General features: G+C 40.9%; 1 protein-coding gene across 2 annotated transcripts in view; it reads right to left on the bottom strand.

Moving 5' to 3' along the window:
* Positions 1–255: 255 nt before the first annotated feature.
* The window catches only part of FHDC1 (FH2 domain containing 1), a 54349-nt gene continuing 31933 nt past the window's right edge, over positions 256–22671 (bottom strand). For both annotated transcript variants that reach the window (XM_069744084.1, XM_069744083.1), the window contains exons 5-12: positions 20213–20298; positions 18136–18236; positions 11386–11456; positions 11130–11237; positions 10407–10477; positions 5777–5894; positions 5454–5618; positions 256–5279 (exon numbers count right to left, since the gene is read on the bottom strand). In XM_069744084.1, the coding sequence (XP_069600185.1) occupies positions 3288–5279; positions 5454–5618; positions 5777–5894; positions 10407–10477; positions 11130–11237; positions 11386–11456; positions 18136–18236; positions 20213–20298 (2712 nt within the window). In that variant the 3' untranslated portion in view covers positions 256–3287. The remainder of the gene's footprint in view (positions 5280–5453; positions 5619–5776; positions 5895–10406; positions 10478–11129; positions 11238–11385; positions 11457–18135; positions 18237–20212; positions 20299–22671) is intronic.

Raw genomic sequence — 22671 nt, 5'->3', positions numbered from 1 at the left:
TCTAGAATTCTATATCAAACAAGGATGGGACAATATTCTTCTCCTAAACCTCCAACAATTGGTCTCCAAACTTCCCAGATTGTTGTAAAAGAAGATGGGATGCTACAAACATAGCCTTGGCCCCATTTTTTTTAAGATTTTTTTTTTTTTTTTTACATAGCCTGCATACTTTGAAAAAAAAAATTAAATAAATATGTCAATCAAGTTCAACCTTTCCCCACCATTAAAATGGGAAGAAAAGGACAAAACAAAAACTTCAGTTGAGAAATTTATTAGCAAACTATTCTGAAATATGTAAAGATCCTTTAAATACATATTGGCTATGTACATTGTACCTTCTAGTATACAAATTTACATTATTAAACATATTTAAATAAATCTTCTCCATCAGAAAATGGTAGTAAATATACAGACAAATAAGAAAACACGTACAGCCTACCACTGAATCCTGAATATCTGCTTTTATATACACTGTATGTGTGATACCTCCACAAGGGAAAAAAGGACCTGTATACTCTGACAATACAGGTGGTCAACTTTAATAAAAAAAAAGCCAATTCTTATATCATACTCGCTACTATTGTTTTGCACAAATGATACCATTTACATATCATGACCTTATGTGCAAATGCAAAGTACACGTTATAAAGGTGTTCATGTCATCCACTTTGGCAAAATGAATATTTGAATTACCGTAAAATATTGTATTAGCAGATGAAAATGTATGTATATCTATTGCTTATTGAAATGCATAATATATGGTCCTCCACATTAACCTATCAAGATCCCAGGGTTGTCCATTATATGCTGTGGCTGAACGTCTGTGCTACTAATTTATAATTAAAGGGAATTGGTCCGCCAGGAAATATTGCGCAGTTTATGGATGACATCTTACAGAGCAGGAGAGGATGTTCAGATTCATACTTCGTTAATATTCAACAGATCTTGTATTTTCATCATTGACATACCTGCACACTCTAGGCTTACCAGTCAAGGAGGTGGTCCAAATCAGTGACAGCCCTTCCTCATTAGGTACCATTCCTCCATTCCCTTGACTGCTAAGCCCAGATTCAGCAAGCATTTCAATGTTTAAAGTACAAGTTCTATATAATCTGTTCCCACACACCTACACATTAGTCTGTCCGGTTTTTTTTTCTGCTCTAGAACATTCTTCTGGCAGATCAGAGGCAGTGTTTAATGTTACAGGTTCTCTTTAAATACTCCAGCAATGAGGTTTTCCTAATCAATATTAAAGCTCTTTCTTTCTTTGGGGCATAAAAAGGATGAAACCCCAAAATATTCAACTGTATTAAGACATCAAAGCATAGATGTTTAAATTCTTATGGCTTCACCCTGGAGGAAACCCAATGAATTACAGAAGCACTAGGTGTGTCTGCATAAAAGTGGCACTTGGGCGTCCCATCTCATTGCCTTCATACTTGACGCATTATTAATTTTACAATAGAACTGTTTTTCTTTTACAAAATGCTCACAATGGGTTAAAGAAAAAATAGGAGCAAGACTCACTTCACCAATCTGTCCCAGCTGTATTGACTAACCTGACACAGGGACATGAAACTACTGCAGCTAATCACTGGTCCATTACACTCAGCGATCACTTCCCTGTAGCAGGCGTTGAAATTGGAGCAATAAAATTAGTGAGGAGAGTATTGCTTTTCATTTATTTTCAGCATTTTGTACATTTTTACTCACCAGACAACCCTTCAAATGGTAAGCATTAAATTCCTATGCCCTCCGTAGTGGAGACAACAGGTAACCAGCATCTTATTTTGTGAACATCTCTATGCAGAGGATTTGGAGCTTTGTATAAGAAAATAAAGCTCCACCCACAATTTGAATATATTAAAATGAATTTAGGTTGTAAAAGCATTTGTAAAGACAAAACGGCAAGGAGACTCAAAGATGACCTTAAGCTTCGTAAAATATCCCCTACGTATTGGATAGGATATAACTTCCCGATCTATGGGAATCCGACAGCTGGAACCTTCACTGATCCCAAGAGCCGGGACGCTGAAGAGCCTCCTGAGAATGGAACAGTGTTTTATAATGTGCCCTACCACGCCATTAAGTCTTGAAGACACTGCTGGAGATAGCCAAGCAAAGCACTTGGCTAGTCTTTGGCACTGCTATAAGACTGAATAGAGCAGTAGTGCTTATGAACGACCATCACTCCATTTACATAGTCCCAGTTCTTGGCATCATTGGGGGTTCCAGAGGACAGACTCTCCAGTGATCACCAAGTTATCCCCCATCACCTGGACAGGAGAATAACTTCCAAACTTGAGAAAACCCCTTTAAGTCACTTGCATACTTTTGGCACTGGGTGTGAGATCTGTTTCTTTGGGATTTTAGGACTTCCTTAGATAGAAAAATGGTCAAATAGATACAAAGCATAAACTGTAAAATCTGTCAAACCATATTATATAGTGTCTATCCATTTCCAGAGCTATGGATCAAATTCTCCTCATAATATTTCTAACACGACATGGACAAAAACTTAGAAGATATGTTATCAGAATATAATCAGTACTCATGATATGTCCACTATATTTGCCCATCAGGTATTGGAATATGAACAGACTCTTTTAGAAGCTTACATGATTGAAGCCTAGCAGCAGAATTCCTGTGTGAACAGTAAAGGCAAGAGTCACAGCGAGTACACAATGAATGGACGAAGTGCTGTCAACAAAAGTTCAATCTAAGTACAGAAAGGTGACCCCATTCATATACTTCATAAATACATGGCACTTCTGTGTTCAAAGTAGATAGTTCTCTAAGTAACAGTATCTCAGAGTCTTCCTCTTGGTTTTCCTTGTAGTGTAGAGAAACACCTGTGCCAGTCAATGCCATAAAATCCAGACATTTAGGAGACTCCACCCAGCAGAGTCCAAACCATCGAGACAAAGGCAGCATGATCCACTACTCCTTTAGCCAGCCATATTAACCAATGATTATCTTGTACCTTTGGAAAATGAAAAAAATTCTAACCAGAGTCCTCAAAAGTTCTTCGAAAAATGTTTTCAGGAAGTGGTTAATGCAGATACAGATTTTCAGTTAAGCACTCTTTTAGGCCAGCTCAAAGACTATCAACATACTGTAAATTCCTTCATGAGGCCGCATAATGCACTTGATATAAAAAGTAGTTAATGGTCCCAATAGTCATAGTCTATAGAAAAAAAACCTGCACTGAATGAGCACAGCTTGTCAGAAGATTTAAATTTCACCCAAACGGGGTTTGTCGAATTAAACACTCTTTAAATAAACACCTACTTCAACAAAGGCTTCAGTATTTTACCTAATGTTGCTTTGCCCGTATCCTTGAGTTTCAAAGAAGATCTTTCTACTATACTTTTATCTTTTTGGGCAGTTTCAGATTTTCCATTATTAGTAGCCTCTGTCACTTTCCCATTTGACCTTATGCTATTGGTCCTTTTGAAGGTACCAACACTTCCATTTTCTTTTAAAGTAGACTCTCTTATTACTGGTTCAGACTTTCCTTGGCGCAGGGATGTTGATCTAGTTATTGTTGAAGATTTTACTGGGGAAGGGGCAGGAGGTTCTGGCTTTGCACGGCGGGAGGAGGAGGCCACAGTGTTTCTGGCAAAACTGGGAGTAGATGATGAAGTTCTCAGAGTATTGGTTGGTGGAGTTTTGCTTACTTCTGCAGGTGGTGGATTTTGTTTTTGAGTTGTCCTACAGATCTTAGTTTCATCAAGTTTCGGCTTACTAATATTTCTAACTGGCTTTGCAGCTGGTTTTTTGACAGAACTTTTTCTCTGAATCTGATCTCTTTGAAAACGACCACTGCTGGAAGTAAAACTGGCTCCTCTTTGAAACTTGGGTTCCTCAGTAGCAATACTGGATCTTGGTGAAGACTTCTGCGTATTATCAGATTTTGCTCGTAGAGAATGACGTTGTGTCTGTCTGAGCTCATCTGATTTTGCCTCATCCTTAACTGAATTCCTGAGTTCTGTGCGTTTTATACTTCCAGGTCTGTTGGATTTAGAAATGGGCACAACTTTTCTCATTGTGATATGCTCAGAGTCATTCAACATACGAACAGGTTTTGTAGTGCCAAGGTTACTTGGCCGAGTAGCAGTTGTCTTACTGACGCTTGGGATTCTTTCTTTCAAGGAGTTATGCCTCTTGGAGTCTGTAGGAACTTTATTTTTCAAGGTACTCTCCTTGGAAATACTGTTCTTTCTACAGCCATGTTCTGAGGTTTCAGACTGATCAGAAACAGAGGTATTTGATCCTATTCCGCCATCAGATTCATCGATCTGGACACTTTCTTTCTCATACATATCTTTGCTTTCTGAACCATCCAGTGTTAAAGAATTATCTGTACCATCTTCAACAAAAAACAATGGCCTATGCTCTTGCTTGTTACCTGTGTGTTCGGACATCCGACTGCCAAAGCTGTATAGAGGACCTCCAGCTTTTTCATCTGAAGTGCTTAATGAAATAAATGAATTGTCTTTGGTAGTTTCACTTAATGGCATACTATCATCTATACAGCTAAAGGAACCCAAGTTTAACTCATCAGATGTTTCTATGTCTGTGATACATGAATAATTAGTGTTTTTGTTTCCAGATCCTTGGAGGTCAAATTTTTGCAACTTTTTAACCAGCTCTCGTTCTTCTACAGTGACAGTTAGAGGATTTAATGCTGTCTTATTGTGCTTGCTGTCCACCATATTCAGGCAGCTTAGTTGTGGCTTGTTGTTATTTCTGTCTGTTTTATCTTGTTTGTAATTCAAGTTGGAAATGGCAGTGTGGTCAGGTACCTCATCTTCCAAACTAATAACAACAGTAGGCAATGGATGTGAACTTTGAGTGGTGTCAACCTTATTCAAGTCCATAATATTAATGTTCTGGTCCTTTACCTCCCTTGTTTCTATCCATGCCACCGTGGGTCTTGGCTGGTGAGAGTGAGATCTGGGCAGACTGTTAAATTTGTTGGTTTTATCATCATGTGGTGCTTCTAAGTACATCTGCAGTTCTCTATCTGCTGTAACTCCTAGTGAAAGTCGGGATCTCCTTGAGCTAGAGTTTCTGCTTAATGGACTTTGTGGTCTTTGTTGCAAAAAAGGCAAAACATCTTCAAGTCCTTTTTTTGTTAATAACTCTACATCGCCTTCACTGCTGCTCCTTCCAAAGCCTCCGTTCTCTCCAAAGATCCAGGAGCGTCTTTTAAGTTCCATTTCCTTTTGTCTCTTCTGCAGCCGAAGATCTTGAATTTCCCGCTCTTTATTTTCCTATCCAAATAAGGGAACAAAATTAGAAACATATCCATATGCCTGCCTTGCCTAAAATGAGTTTTCTAAATACGATTTAACAATCCAGAGAGATATTGTACCCAAAATTTAAGGAAAAAAAAAATCTAAACCAATTGAGCACTTTACGATTACAGTTACATATGAGGGTCTTACCTTTACAGCTTTGTTAAACTTTTCACAAAAGTCTCGAAATATTTGGAAACATTCATCAAGTTTCATGGTTTCTTTGTCTTCACAGAAGAAGTCAATTAGAGCGTTGCCCTCCTTTTGTAATTCTACTTTGTGTTTTTCCAACTCTTTTAAGTCTTTCACAGCATTCTGAAATACAACAAATTAACGTCGCATATTAAATACAAGCAATTACCATTCACTACATAGCAATATGTACCACCATTTCTGTTTATCAATCAAACCTTCCTTACGAGCCACTCATGATGAGGTTCTCTGCCCTACATGCATGGTGATAAATTACGTACCTGAAGAAAGTGTTCCATTTGCTGAAACAACTCCATGTCCTTCTTGATCTGGTCTTTAAGAGTTTTCGTTTTTGTTAATAGTGCACGGAACTCTGCCTCCATATTTTCTGTAGACAACCTGTAAGGTCAAGACACACAATTACACAACATGTTCAAAGCCTGTGTTGAGGCATCATTCTGTAATGTTTGAACAGTTCACCAAACACCTTAATGTCAAACACGGCCATGCCTGGTTGTCAAATTCATAAAGCGGATAAATTGGGTGGAAGCGAGTTATCTCACAGGAAAAGAAGGCTTGTTACAGGATTATCAGTGACTAATGTCTCACAGAATACACCACGCTATACTGTTCTGAGGTCACTTACTCTTGTGGAATGGTTAGAAAGTCAAGCCGACGTGAGTGATTGGTTAAATCTATGCTACAAGTAGTTGCATTTATTAAAGATTTATAATGCTTTGTGCAAATTGTGTTGGCATGTTTACTAGATACTACGCTTTTCAATACAGTAGAAGTATTTTAGGACAACACAGGAGCCCAACAGCTTCACAAAAGGTGATGTGAACAAAGTCTACATTATAAAGGCAATCAAGTGCTGACTGACAAGTTAACAAATGGCTATTGTGAGCTGAAGGCAATGTCCAATATTAAAGCTACAAATAACACTTTAATATGTTATAAAAATAATATTTTTAATACTGAACTTATTCTATTCAGAACACTGGTTAGAGACAAACATTTCGATCTGTTCTACCCTGGTCAGGCATCCAGTCTGGGATTGAAATTATCAACAGTTTCTTAAAAGATGCACAAATTGAAATGAAGAGGCGAGTACTGATAGAAGTGGTGACCATTTTGATACTGTCTATCTATTTATATAATTGTCTAAGGGTCTGTCTGTCTGTCTGTCTGTCCTGGAAATCCCGCGTCTCTGATTGGTCGAGGCCGCCAGGCCTCGACCAATCAGCAACGGGCACAGCGACGATGATGTCATAAAGGACGTAGACATCTCACGTTTCTGATTCAGCGACGGGCACAGTATCGACGTAGATGTCATAATGGTTGCCATGGCGACGATGATGTCATAAAGGTTGCCTCGACCAATCAGCGACGGGCACAGTCTGCCGCGAATTCTGGAATCATCATTGTCCATATACTACGGGGACATGCATATTCTAGAATACCCGATGCGTTAGAATCGGGCCACAATCTAGTAGATTTATAAACAGGAGTGGATCGACACTTATAGTGAACCCTTAGGCTATGTTCACACATTGTGGTTTTTACCGCGGAACCGCGGCGATTTTGCAGCTGCGGGTCCGCAGCAGTTTCCATAGTGTTTACAGTAACATGTAAACCCTATGGAAACCGCAAACCGCTGTGCACATGCTGCGGGAAAAACCGTGCGGGAACGCAGCGGTTTACAACCCGCAGCATGTCACTTCTTTGTGCAGAATCACAGCGATTCTGCACCAATAGAAATGCATTGATCCGCTTACTTCCCGCATGGGGCTGTGCACACCATGCGGGAAGTAAGCGGATAATGTGCGGGTGGTACCCGGGGTGGAGGAGAGGAGACTCTCCTCCAGGTCCCGGGAACCATATTTGAGTAAAAAAAAAAAAAAATTTAAATAAAAAATCATGATATACTCACCTCTGAAGTCTCAGCGCTGCACGCGGCCGTCCGGTCTCAGGTTTGCTATGCGACCAGGACCTGCAGTGACGTCGCGGTCACATGATCGTGATGTCACGAAAGTCCTTCTCGCACAGCATCTTTGGAACCGGACCGCCGCCTGCAGCGCCGAGGAGATCGGGACGTCAGAGGGTGAGTATATCATTATTTTATTATTTTTAACATTACTATTGATGCTGCATATTGCTGCATATGCAGCATCAATAGTAGGAGTAAATCCCGCAGCGGAAACCGCAGGACAAACCGCGATAAATCTGCAGAGATAACCGCAGCGGGTTTGCCCTGCAGATTTATCAAATCCGCTGCGGGAGAACCCGCAGGGACAGGACGCTATGTGTGAACATAGCCTTAAGGTACCTTCACACTGAACGATATCGCTAGCGATCCATGACGTTGCAGCGTCCTGGCTAGCGATATCGTTCAGTTTGACACGCAGCAGCGATCAGGATCCTGCTGTGATGTTGTTGGTCGCTGCAGAAAGTCCAGCACTTTATTTCGTCGCTGGACTCCCTGCAGACATCGCTGAATCGGCGTGTGTGACACCGATTCAGCGATGTCTTCACTGGTAACCAGGGTAAACATCGGGTTACTAAGCGCAGGGCCGCGCTTAGTAACCCGATGTTTACCCTGGTGACCAGCGTAAAAGTAAAAAAAAACAAACACTACATACTTACCTTCCGCTGTCTGTCCCTGGCGCTGTGCTTCTCTGCACTGGCTGTGAGCGCCGGCCAGCCGGAAAGCACAGCGGTGACGTCACCGCTCTGCTTTCCGGCCGCTGTGCTTACACAGTGCAGAGGAAAGCACAGCGCCGGAGGACAGACAGAGGAAGGTAAGTATGTAGTGTTTATTTTTTTTAACTTTTACGCTGGTAACCAGGGTAAACATCGGGTTACTAAGTGCGGCCCTGCGCTTAGTAACCCGATGTTTACCCTGGTTACCGGCATCGTTGGTAGCTGGAGAGCTGTCTGTGTGACAGCTCTCCAGCGACCAAACAGCGACGCTGCAGCGATCGACATCGTTGTCGGTATCGCTGCAGCGTCGCTGAGTGTGAAGGTACCTTTAGTCTGTATGAGTGCTTGTTTTTCAATCTCACCACTGATAAAAGTTCTCAGTACAGGATAAGTGCAGCTAAACAGCAGATGTATGGAAGAAAGGCGACCGATTCTTTCATCATGCCAGTTTACATGGTGCTGCTTTTCTGAAGACTTTAGTTTGCTCAGGACTGAAGTACAAGTTAAGCTTTTGTGCATGAATCAGCCTTTTGACCCGGCTTTCTCTGTCATAGTAACAAGTGAAAGGGAACCCCAGTAATAATGTGGGAAAGCCAAGCAACTGACACAAAAAGGTTAAATTCTTGCTCTTTTTCATGTTCTGCAATTCTGCTTTGGGCATAGAAACTAAAACATAATCCCACTGGCAAGCCATGACTGTAACACAGAATTTAAAGCTGCATTTTAGTTAATAAAACAGAAAATTCTGCCCTTTGTTATTTTGTTCCTAGAGAGTGCACTGGATTGCTTACTAGCACCGTACGTCATTCATTTTGCATTTATAATAAAAGCAGATATATATATACATATATACACACACATACATATATATATGTTAAAGTAACTTTGAATAAAAATATAACAATATAGTTTCAAACCTATAATGACCTATCCTGTGAAAATAAGAAATTTTATTATTAACAACATATTGCACACTCCTTTAGAACTAGAGCATTTTATCTCAAAAGGGGTTTCTCCAAAAGCATGAAACCATGATTATGTGCAGAGAAAAGCATGATCACCTTCATATTGACTTCCTATTATGCCAAGAGACCCGGACTACCAACCTTCTCCTGTGGGGTCATTTCTTACAGACGCCTCTCCATTACTAAGTTGTGGGCTTGATGTCCCCGGACAATACAAACGTGACATCAACCCCACAAATATGAATCCCACCGCCACATGCGCATTTTCAGGGCGGCTGCAGGCTGCTAATCTTAGGCTGGGGGTTACCAGCCTGTGAATACCAACCTCCCAGTTGTCTGCATTAACTTTGTCGTTTCTCAAAAATGAAGGAGGGACCTTACATTCTTGATAACCAACCTTGCTAAAGATGACAGCTGAGGGTTGCAGCCGCAACTATCTGTTTTGCCTGGCAGTTATCAGTAATACCTCCCCAGTTATTTAAAAAAATATTTTAAATTAATTTTTTAATTATTTATTCAGACTCCGGCTGATGTATACTCCCATGGGCCGCCGCCTGCTGTTGCTTTTTATCAGCGGTAGCATGTGTAGGCTGATGGGAGCAGTAGTCCCATCAGCTGATGCCAGTGACCGGAGATAAACATTTTACCTCCAATCACAGCTGCGGGCTCACGCTGTCATTTGATAGCATGGGAACCACAGCTGCCTGACCTGATCAGAGGCAGTGTTTGCCATGCTGTCATGCACCTAACAGTGTGGCATACACTGGATGTTCGGGCCCCCCCATTCAAGTGAATGGGGTCCGAGTACTTTTCTGGTACCTGAACTTTTTTTTTTTTTTTTTTTTTTTAACTGTTTGACCAAACCCGAACATTCAGGGGTCTGCTCATCTCTACTAATGAGGTCAATTCAAGCCAACAAGGTGGGTTTGTATTAACATACTAAATATATACGTGCTGTGACATTTTTTTTAACCAAATGCTTATGATTATTGGGATGCCCTACGCAGGGGATGATTACTACATAAAACCTGGGGGTATTCTAAGGTCTACTCAACTACTTGCTCTATACAGTATCACAGATAGAGGTAGAACCTGTCACTGCCTCATGCACTGATCTGTGGAATGTATTAACAACTAATACTATACGATATATTTAGTTAGATTTTATCAATATATTTAATTTATCCCTATGAGAACAGTAAAGGCAATGTGTGCAGACATCCACAAAGATGATTCCATTTACCTGGCAGCTTCATTTACATGATGCAGGGTCTCAGAAAATGTAAGTAATGCAGCATCTTTCTTTTGGGCTTCCTAAAAAAAAAAAAAAATACATCTGGTAAAACAGCAAAGACGACATACCATGCAGACCACTAATGAGAATTATGGGCCCACTACAGCTTTAAAAGCTGACATACTGACCCATTCACAATTATATTTGTTCCATTGAGTGACTACGTGAAGATTAAAAGAGGATACCCGGGACTTAAAAAAATAAATAAAATGTAATTGCTACAGAGGCAACTACCTGTCTGTTGTACCCAGAACCGGTCATTGACCGCTCCTGCCAGAGATTCAGCTGCTCCCTGTCTGAGCAGCAGCTTCTCTGCCTGTTGACAGGGCAGAATTACTGGCATCCTGCCGATTAGCACATGGCTTCCACCAATTGACAGCTGGCTTTCTGCTGCCTAATCAGCATGACACTAATAGTCCTGTCCCGTCAACAGGAAGACAAACGGTCGCTCTGTTGATGTGATGTCAGCAGAAGTCTGTACCAGAGAAGAACGGAGGTGGGGACAACGGGAAGGTAGGTAGCAACTACCTGCTAGTGTTTAGGCACATTTTATTGCATTTATAAAACTCCCGGATATCTTCTTACGATGATCCAACATGGTGCATTCATTGGATCCATACAATGAGTATCAAACATCTGTCTAGAAAATGACCAAGACTGGACTACACATACCAGAGCCACAAAATGTAACAGATTCATTCCCGGTTTATTGGCCTTTGTGTCCGCCAGCCTGAGCAGTGATGACAATTTAAAACCCACAGCATTGCCAGCATATCCACCCTGGAGAGAAAACATAGGCAACGTAAGCACTGGAAGATCTCAGAAAACATGTCAAATGGGAATTCTACAGAGAACTGAGGAGGCACAAGCCATATTATGTAAGAGATGGGTAACGGCAATGGTAATAATCAGGAGGCTTCACACTTACTGCATTCATTATGTTCCCGGCTTGCAGAACCAAGTACAAGATGGAGTGTAGCTGCTCGCATGACATTAGTTCTAAAAGAGGAAAAGAATAAGTAATTAAGGAGTGCTTAAATAGGACCTCACTGAGATGTTATGGTCTTTGGGAATTGAAACCATAGTAAAAAAGAAAAATGAGTGGATTTTGTGGCAACTTGACTGCAACTAAAGCCTATCCTAGAGGAATAGTGTAAAAAATAAACAAACAAAAAAAATATCGCTAGGGGCAATTCACACTTTTGTTAGATCCTTGTCCCACTTCTATACAAGCCTATGTAATACAACTCTCTGCTCTGCTGAGGCGACTGTAATTTATCCCCAGCTCATTATTCATGAGTTTCATGACAGCACAATGCTTTTCGATACAGGATGATCTAATGCCGTAGTAAACACTACTGTGGTCGGCGTTACTTACAATGGCATCATCTCCTCTCAAATTTCTGGTTCAAATAGGGGAAAAACAATTGTGCAGAGCTGAGAGAAGCAGCTTCCATAGTAAGATAAGAAAATGGAGCTACAAATCCAAAAGAAACATATCATTGCTCTTGTCTCTATACAGTCAGTATGACTAATTATGTATCAGTGCATCACCTATTGTGCAAGGTCATCTAATTATCCGGTAATTGGGAGCTGAAGTCAGGAAGACTTGTCCTTATGTCCACCACTAGAATTTTAGAATTGTTGTAGGTGTAATCTGATAATTTCCCCACACATTTTGTCTCAATTCACTGATGTGGTTTGATTATGTCCTTAAGAGTGCAAAATATTACTCACCAAACAAAGCCTATAATTGCAGCTTATTGAAGCCACATGCGTAATATTGGTTTTTTTTTTTTGTTTTTTTTTTAAATGAGCACTCAGCATTAGGCATATTCTTAAAGAAAACACAAATCTAGAATAATAATAATAATAATAATAATAATAATAATAATAATAATAATAATAATAATAATAATAATAATAATAATAATTAAATACTCCTAGACTGCCTATAAACTACAAATGTCTGAAAAGTCCTCACTTTACTCTGCATTGACATTTTAGTTTCAATAAGTTTTTATTTTTCAGAATACAAAATTTTTTTTTAAGTCTCTTAAGTCTCCCATGCAAAGGAGCATTAAACTTTTCTCTCTCCAACAGAGAAGCAGGGACCGCCAGGAGGGTAAGTATGAGCTATATTCACCTGGCCCCGTTCCACCGCTGCACGCCGCCATCTTCCCGGTCCTCAGTTCAGAGGGCGTGATGACGCGCCAGAGGACCGGCGCAGCGGTGGAACGGGGCCAGGTGAATATAGTAAGTGCTGGGGGGCCTGAGCTGGCGGCGATACCGGCACCTGACCCCCACAGCGCGCCGTGTCCCCGCCTGCTCAGGCCCCCCAGCACTCGGCGCCCAGCGACCATAGGTGAGTATGGTTTTTTTTTTTTATATATTGCAGCAGCCTACGGGGCATATACAATGGAGCATCTTATGGGGCCATCAACCATAATGGAGCATCTTATGGGGCCATAAACCATAATGGAGCAGTGTACGGGGGCATATAGTATGGAGCATCTTATGGGGGCCATAAACCTTTATGGAACAGCGTACGGGGGCATATACTATGGAGCATCTTATGGGGGCCATAAACCTTTATGGAGCAGTGTACGGGTCATATACTATGGAGCATCTTATGGGGGCCATAAACCTTTATGGAGCAGTGTACGGGGGCATATACTATGGAGCATCTTATGGGGGCCATAAACCTTTATGGAGCAGTGTACGGGGGCATATACTATGGAGCATCTTATGGGGGCCATCAACCTTTATGGAGCAGTGTACAGGGCATATACCATGGAGCATTTTATGGGGGCCATAAACCTTTATGGAGCAGCGTATGGGGCATATGGATGGGAGCAGCAAATTAAAGAACGGTGGCGCAGGATGGGAGCAGCACATGACAGAATAGGGCAGCACATGACAGAACGGGGGCGCAGGATGGGAGCAGCACATGACAGAATAGGGCAGCACATGACAGGATGGGGGCACAGGATGGAGCAGCACATACCAGGATGGAGACCATATACCAATATAAATGCTCGCCACGCGTAGAACGGGTTCAATAGCTAGTAAACATATAAAACGGTAAGACATAGACAAAAGGGTGAGAATACAAGGGGAGGGGGCAATTAGGAGATTTTGCACTGTGTTGCAGGAGTGAAAGTGAGAAAAAATGAAATAGTCACAGGGATAATGTTAAAGTCTGTCCTAGATTTATATTAGAGTCCAATTCCATCCAAGGTCTCCAGGTCTGGTAGAAAATGTCCCATGTGTCACTCCCTGTGGCTTGTATTCGCTCAGAGAAGAATGGTGTTCATCTTGTCCACAACCAGTGACATTGAAAGAGAGGGTGTCTTCCACCTCGACGTAATGTGTAGTTTTGCAGCCATGCAAAGTTGATTGACTAGGTTGTGGAATTGCATTGACATTTTAGAATGTCGATGCGGAGAAATCAGAATGCATGAGATTGGCTGTGTCCTACAGTCGGCACACAACCCCTACAGCTGCATAGGCTCTCCCCACAGAGAAGGCAATATGGTTTATTACCACATCTGTCTTCTCAGTCACGGTATACATACCGTAAGTTGAACTAGTGCTTGTATATATATGAATGACTGTCAGTCCTTCCTCTTGCAGACGCAGTGATCATGTGATTTCCTAGGTTTAGGGAGAGAACAAGAGCACCTGGGTCCCAGGAGACACAGTCAGGAGGTTAATGTAACAGCCTCAATTACAGGGGCAATTGGCAGTCAAAAGAATGTATTGATGTACCAAAATGCTCCCCTTTCCCACCCTACATCCCTAGCAGACGGGGAGTGGGGAAGGGGGGGGAGGCATGTTAAATTAATGCAAAAATAAAATAGGAGAAAAAAAAAGGCTTAAATAAAAAAAAATGTGAGTATGAATTATAATTTCTAGCTGCACACCCATGGAAAAAAAAATAGATGTGGCCAATATCTAAAAATAATCTACGTAAATGGGAATAGATTTTTTAGTGATTCTTTGTGGTTGTTAAAATAAATGGTAAAATAGAGAGGGGGGAGAAAGGAGGAGAAAAAGGGAAAGAAAGGAAAAAAAAAAACATACAAAAAAGGGGGGATGAAGGCAGAAAGACAGTAGAAAGTAGGAAATAAAAACAGTGATGAGTATTTAAAAAAAAAAAAAAAAAAAAAAAAAAAAAAGATTAAAGCCCCACATATGAAAAATGGTAGGAAAAATTCTTTGAAAATCCAAATGAAAAAAAAAAAATAAAAAAATTGTTTAAACCATTGAAAGCGCATGCATGATAAAACCCCAAAATGTGCCCGTCAGGAACAAGGAACAGGACAAAATGGCCTGGTCCCTAACTGGCTAATAAGTAAATAGTTAAAAAAAAATGCCAAAAAAAAAAAATATATATGATTAGCTTTTGGTCACTCTAAAGATTTATTAAAACAAAACTAAAAATCTATTGATGTGACAGTGAGTATAATGTAAAGCTCAATTTTCAGCTTTTCACATGACTAGTTCATACAGTGAACTACATACAGTGAATCCTGCTTTGAGTAGGGGGTTGGACCAGATGACCCAGGAGGTCCCTTCCAACTCTAACATTCTATGATTCCATGAGTATTAATAGCAGGCAGCTTCTACAGCTGTCCGCCATGGTGACAAGCCCGAGTTTTAGTACGGCTGTGTGAACCTGACCTTATAAAAATAAGCTTTACTATTCATTAATACGGCAGATAATTTGGTGTAAATTTCGTGTCATTGAAGGTAGATTCTTTATCCTTTAGCTCAGTGCTTCGTAAACTGTGTGGCGGCCTCACCAGACCGATGGCCACCAGATGCTGGCGAGGCCCAGATGAGGAGGCCATTTTTACAGAAATGATTATAAATTGTACAGTCTATGGGTGCATCAACCTCTGGATTAGCCACATAATCGCCTAGTTTTGTGCTTAGTGTTTGATTTGTCTCTTGTACCCTACATAAGGTAAACTGAGCAAGAATGATTTTTAAGGCTTTTCATCACAGATGGAGAGGCAGAGTCCTCATCTTGGATTGTTTGGTGAAATACTCTGAAAAGCCCCGATATTGCTCATGACCTCAATATCTAATGTTACACAAGTTATATACATTTACTGTATACATGCAAGTTGTTTGCATGCTTAATTTAGTGTGATTCAGTATTTTCTACCCTCCCACATTACAATACACACACCCTAACAAATGTCAGTCAGAACCATAATACGGTCCACAATTATCTCTTGCAATAGCTAATTACTATGGTTAGTAGCATTTATGTCCACATATGGGTGTGCTTTACCATCTGTAAATCTGCCTTCGTGTTAAAATAAGCACTTGTATGCTAAAAGTTCCCCCAGTAAATAAATGTGTATGTATGGCCTGCACAGACATGGAAGTAGGCAACTATCCAGGAACATGGTGAAAACATCCCCAAAAAAACAAAAAACAAAACCCATGAGGATAAGCTGATCATCTTATGCGCATATTTGCCACCCGATCCTCCATTAAATAACGTCATGGAAATTTGGGATCCGGTAGGTTAATGTTAAATATTCTCCATTAGCTCCAGAACATGTTATTCATATTTTTTTTTTTTTTTTTTTTTTTTACACATGCAACATAAAAACCTGATTGAAACAATAAGTCGTTTTCTGACAAGACATCTCCTTTACAAGCCCTTAAGGTACCGTCACACATAGCGACGCTGCAGCGTTACCGACAACGATCCGGATCGCTGCAGCGTCGCTGTTTGGTCGCTGGAGAGCTGTCACACAGACCGCTCTCCAGCGACCAACGATGCCGGTAACCAGGGTAAACATCGGGTAACTAAGCGCAGGGCCGCGCTTAGTAACCCGATGTTTACCCTGGTTACCATCCTAAAAGTAAAAAAAAACAAACACTACATACTTGCCTACAGCCGTCTGTCCTCCAGCGCTGTGCTCTGCACTCCTCCTGTACTGTCTGTGTGAGCACAGCGGCCGGAAAGCAGAGCGGTGACGTCACCGCTCTGCTTTCCGGCTGACCGACGCTCACAGCCAGAGCAGGAGGAGAGCAGAGCACAGCGCTGGAGGACAGACGGCTGTAGGTAAGTATGTAGTGTTTGGTTTTTTTTACTTTTAGGATGGTAACCAGGGTAAACATCGGGTTACTAAGCGTGGCCCTGCGCTTAGTTACCCGATGTTTACCCTGGTTACCAGTGAAGACATCGCTGAATCGGTGTCACACACGCCGATTCAGCGATGTCTACGGGGAGTCCAGCGACAAAATAAAGTTCTGGACTTTCTTCCCCGACCAGCGACAGCACAGCAGGGGCCTGATCGCTGCTGCCTGTCACACTGGACGATATCGCTAGCAAGGACGCTGCAACGTCACGGATCGCTAGCGATATCGTCTAGTGTGACGGTACCTTTACACTTGGCAGCCGTTTCTACTGAAGCAGCTGTATTCTAGGGAGACAAGAATAAGCCCAATGCAAGGTTATTGTCTAGGGAAAGCAGGCTTCCACAGGAACCTGTGGCTTTTGTTTTGTATACAAGGTATAACGATCTGTATACAAAGCAAACCGCACAATCTGGAATTTGTTGACTGGTTTCCTTTACACATTTTTAAATATTTCTTGAAATAGCACATACTTTGAAAATCAATATTCTCATTTTAATCTCAGACAGGAAAACTTTCAGAATGAGATATACAGCAGTTTAGTCATTAAATTTCAAAGCAAGTACATCAGCCTCATCAGTCCTGAGAGATCTGCGTAATGATGCCTGCAGTTTGCATAGTGAACTCGGATTACATTTATGCTTTAAAAGGAAGATAGTTTTCCAAGCATGTAACTAATTCAGGCTGGGATGGGACTAAAGTTGCCATACCCATCATATAATGGGGGGGCCGCATAGTCTCCCACTAAAATAACCACGCGTGCTCAGCTGAGCATTTAGGTGCACAGGTCAGAGGAAGACCACTGGGGGAATATCGATAGCTTGGTTACAGGTATAGGATAACTTGCCATTTTGGAATGAAATCTGTGTAAAGGATAAGTGGAGCCCCGACATTGTACATCCAGGTTGACAAACAACAGACAAGTGTCCATCAGATCTCCGTCTTGTCTGTAATAATGGAGGGGATTCTCTTTCTTGCATCAGTTTGAAGCAAATTAGTTAATTATGTATCTGGCGTGTAGCTGTGAACCAGATTGATTATTATAGTAAGCCGCAGACAAGAAACCACATACAGAATCTTCGGAAGTGTTGGAATGGTTTCTCTCTCATGACAAGCTAGTTTACGGACATTGTTTCCTGACAGAACTATCCATGTAAAATAATTAAATGTACGGTATATAGCACCATCGTATTCCGCGGCGCTTTACAGACATCATGGGTGGCCCCATTGGGCTCACAATCTACATTCCCTATCAGCATGTCTTTGGAGAGTGGGAGGAAACCGGAGAACCTGGAGAAAACCCCAAACAAACACGGGGAGAACAAGAACTCCTGGGAGGTAGAATCCAAATATTAGAGAAAATTAAAAACCTACACATGCTATAGCTCAGCGTGAATACCAGGGCAATAAAGTCACGTCCCCCGATACCAGCATACCGGTGCGGATTGTGGCTTTTAATACACAACGGATGATATAGAATGAAAGGAACAATGAGGGGCTTCTGATCACTCACCTTTTGTAGCTAATCGGATTATCATCATATCCTGATTCAGAGAAGAGTAAGAGGGTGAAAATTCTCTCTTCAGCACCATGGCTTCTATTCTCAAGGAATAACTGGAGAAAAAACAAACATCTTTGTTTAAGGCTTATTTGTGTTGAAGCTTTGGTTTTGCATAGGACAGATTTGCATTACTAGCAAATATGGCAGCACAATGAGACATTACCACACAGGTATTTTACATAACAATCCTTCTTAGCCACTTGGACAGGAGCCTCATATCTGTCTGGTGAAATGTTAATAGGAACTCCAACACTTTCTTTGTACTTTAACAAAGAGTTTAGCTGATTAACACAAGTACAAGCATCTCAGGGCCTCTGGAAATGCCAGAGTATCCATCAACAAGCCAAGCCAACCCTGGCTGAGTCACAGACCAACGCCTTGTAGAACCCTGAACACAAAGTAATATGGAATCTGATGCAAGACGTGTTGATAACACAAGATGTCAATCATACAAATAAGCATAGGACTGCATTGTTCTTTGGATTACAGAAAAATCATTATGGAAGACTTGGCAAGTCTTCTACACTACCATCACCTGATGTAGACAGACCTGGACTGTCAACGTGTGTCATTTCTGTCTCAGGTCTAAACAAAAATATATTTAAGTCAGAAACAATCCAACTATCTGATCTAGCCTGAACTGCAAGATCTTGCCCAATTTAAAGAAAGCTGGTCACCACCCCCGACATGTCAGTTTCAGAAAATTGCATTCCCCGTGAAATACCAGTTCTAGAGCAGCTTTTCTAGTTACCCCGAATTGTGAGGCTCCTCTACCGTCACCTCCTGGAAATTTAGGAATAAAGGGACAGCTGGGAGCTACCAGGAAGGGGGCGTGTCCCTGCATCATGTGACATTGTCCAATCAGTGGAGTCTCTGCAGGGACACACCCAATTAAAAGCAAATGGCAATAGCCAGTTGTAAATTTTTTAAAATCAGGATTAATACAGGGAAATTGTACAATGTTCAGTTCTAAGAAAAGCTACTCAAAAATTGTTATTTTACAAGGAATACAATTAAGACAATCTACTTAGGATTTGAAAGCTATTTTTAAAAGAGAACCTCTCTCGCTTCATTTGTAAATTTAAGCTGGGTACCTCCTCCAACTGGTGATGCTCCATTGATTCCGGAACAATATTTTTTTTCTGTGGCCCTCCAATCCAAAGTTATGGCATCAAGGAATAAAAGTTCTCAGGAACCGCCTGGGCGTAAACCACAGAACTTCTGTGGGTGTGGCAGTCTTTTCATTGGCCAGCATCAGAGGAGAAAAAGCAGATGCCTATAGAGAAGATCTTGAGAATACGCCCACTTAGTTGAATTACTTTATTTCTGGGGGGTGGTGTGGGATTGGTTAAGTTTGGAACAAAGAAACACTGTTCCAAAATTAGTGGAATTGTGAAAATTGGAGGCGGTACTCAGTTTAAATTAAAAAAATTCCAGTGAAAGGTAATAATAATGATAAAGCATGCGCGGCCGGAACTCCGCCCCCACCTCCCCGCACCTTACAATGGGGCAGCGGATGCGCCGGAGAAATGCATCCGCTGTCTGTTGTGCAATGCGTTAAACGCTAGCGTCGGAATCTCTCCCCGATGCATTGCGACGGGGAGATTCCAACGCTAGTGTGAAAGTAGCCTTATTTAGCTTAAACTGCAGGATGATTTATGTAATCTGCTTTTTTACAAGAAATCGTAACAAGTTGTCCCACTGCTAGGGCCCCCAGTGACCAGCTGTACGCTTTAGGGAACCTTAGAATACATTTTCATTTTGACTGCAGCGCCACCACAGGCAAAATATACTATTACACCTTATTATTGAGATTAATAGCCTGTCCATGTAATGGTTGTGACCAGTCCTACACATTTTTTTTTGTCTGGCTTGTAGATCATTGTCCTAAACAAGTGGACCCTTCAATAAACTCAATGTTTTCAAGGGTTTTTGAAAATCTAATTTCCAATGACAAAACAAAATGAAATACAAGGGATAAATGACCCAGAATACAACAAATTTACGCCATATTTTGGTTTTAACTTACTTTGGCACTTGAATCAGCATGTACATGAAGGAATCTGCCAGCGACAATTTTGTGATTTCACCATTGAAGGCTTTCAACTTCTTCACCTACGAAGAAACAAAATTTAGACAGATATTATTGCATGCACATCAATACAGGAAAATCAGACAGAATAAGCACAAACATAGGAGGTATCCAGACTAAAAGCTATCAATTCCAGGTGGTTTATTTTATTCTATCGAAACAGGATAGCTCAATTGTTCCCAATATGAAAAGACACTCCCAGATCGTACAGAACGTTAAGCCGATAATAGTCCTACAAAATGACTTTTTCCCCCCCACATAACTCTGAAATTGTTTAATTTCTATATAAAGACAACCCTGTAAGGTTATTTGTAATCCCATATGTAGCCAACACAGCATGTTAAGACAAGATAGGGTATAACAGTAGAAACAATATATACATATAATTGTACCTAATCCCTCACATAGTATACAAAAACACAATGGGCTGCAATAATAGGATTTGTGCACAGCGTATTATTAAAGAATTATCTATACAGGTATATGTCATATTTGACATGCAAATCTTTTACAAATCTATGAACAAATTCAGATATACTGCACGCAATGTGCTAAATTAGAGAACAAAAAGTAAAAAAGCAGAACGGGACATTTCTGAAGGAAAAGTAAATGGATGTTTCCTGGCAATAGTATAATATTGAGGGATTCTGGACAAAGAAAAATTAACTGCTATGGTATTTTTTATTAGCATTACCAATATTTTTTGAGTACGGCACTTTCATATACTGCAGCTAATCCTTTTTGCAGTAACAAAGGTGATCACAAAGTATTATCTATTAACAATGGATGCCACCTACCTCCCCCCTCGCTTAGCCACCACCAGGTTTGGACTGGCCCACGGGAGAACAGGCTTGAACACTCAACAAGTGAGTATTTTGCTCATTTGTGAGGCAATAGCTGGCATGCTTCGGCAATGCTTAAAGTTTGCAGCAGCGTTGCATTGTTTAATTTTCCAAAATTGCAACAAAAATGCTTGGTTTTGCCACTATCTACCAAATTCATGGCACGGCAAAAATGTTGCAGTTCGAACACGATTGCACCAAAAACAAAGCACTGCAGCCCCTCACAGGTGGAAAATTGGGAACTTCCCTTTCCTATGAACACTTGCTTGCCATGAGTAAGGGCACTTCTAACACACCAGAAACCCATCAGATGTTTCCTAGGTTTTTAATATGGCTTGACTTGCCGGAATAAAGGTTTTGCGATTTTACTATACGGGTTGAAGTGCCAAATCCTTTCCTCTTTGTACAAAAAGATTCTCTATTTAACAGGAGAATACCCAGCACTCAAGTACTTCTGAGTCACTTGCATTATAGAAAAACATAGTCCCTGTCCAGAGCCTCTCACCTAGCCAAATTAGTTCCCATGCTTTGCACTGACGAGGGCCAACAGCCCGAAACACCGTGTCTGCAAATTGAGATACTGATTTGGCTTTTATCCTAAGTCATATTGCACAACTCGTTAAAGAGTTGATTGTGACTTGTAGGATCGCTACTTCCAACAGGTGGCGCTATAGAGTTTAAGTCCTCTTTTTCTCAGAAGAGGCAATTTGCATATTATATTTCCCAGAGGAGCATTGCATGGCGAATGAGCCTCCTTACCTTGACAAGCCAGAGATGGTATGTCACTCTCCATAAGGAGAAACAATACCCCATAGACCCCAGTCCAGAGCCTCTCACCTAGCCAAATTAGTTCTCATGCTTCGCAATGACGAGGGCCAACAGCCCGAAACACTGTCTGCGAATTGAGATACTGATTTGGCTTTTATCCTAAGTCATATTGCACGACTCGTTAAAGGGTTGATTGTGACTTGTAAGATCGCTACTTCCAACAGGTGGCGCTATAGAGTCCTCTTTTTCTCAGAAGAGGCAATTTGCATAGAAAAACATAGTGGCATTCATACAATAGCAAACCAATGCAAAAAAAAAAAAAATAATTGTATATATTTTTATTGCCTTATTATTTGGGACAAGCAGCTTTTTCCGTTGTATAGATGTGAAATAGTATTTTGTTTTAACTCTCTATCTAGTATATATTTTTTATATGGTCTCCAGCATAATATGCTTGATAACTAGTTGCATGTTGGATGGGATATGTTCGTACAGCTCTGTGTCCTACACAGGGAGCAGCCAGTAAGGCTGCATAAAGGTTACCCCTAAAGTAAACCCATAAATGTGCATAGTATACAGCCGCAAATTACACCACATTGTAATTTAATGCCCATTTAATAAAATATGTAGCGCCGCTTTAACAATTCTTTTAAGATAGACAAACTATAAATGTCTTCAAATATTTATAGGTTTTTCAAAGAAAAGCTATGAAAATGAATAGTGGGATGTGGTCATAACTCGCGCTCACATAATAAGCTTGCTGAAGCATTTGGCATCAGGGAGGCA

This window comes from Ranitomeya imitator, chromosome 1 (assembly GCF_032444005.1).
Source record: "Ranitomeya imitator isolate aRanImi1 chromosome 1, aRanImi1.pri, whole genome shotgun sequence".
NCBI lineage: Eukaryota > Metazoa > Chordata > Amphibia > Anura > Dendrobatidae > Ranitomeya > Ranitomeya imitator.
Note: the sequence above shows the minus strand (reverse complement) of the source record. Positions and strands in the feature narration are given on the sequence as shown.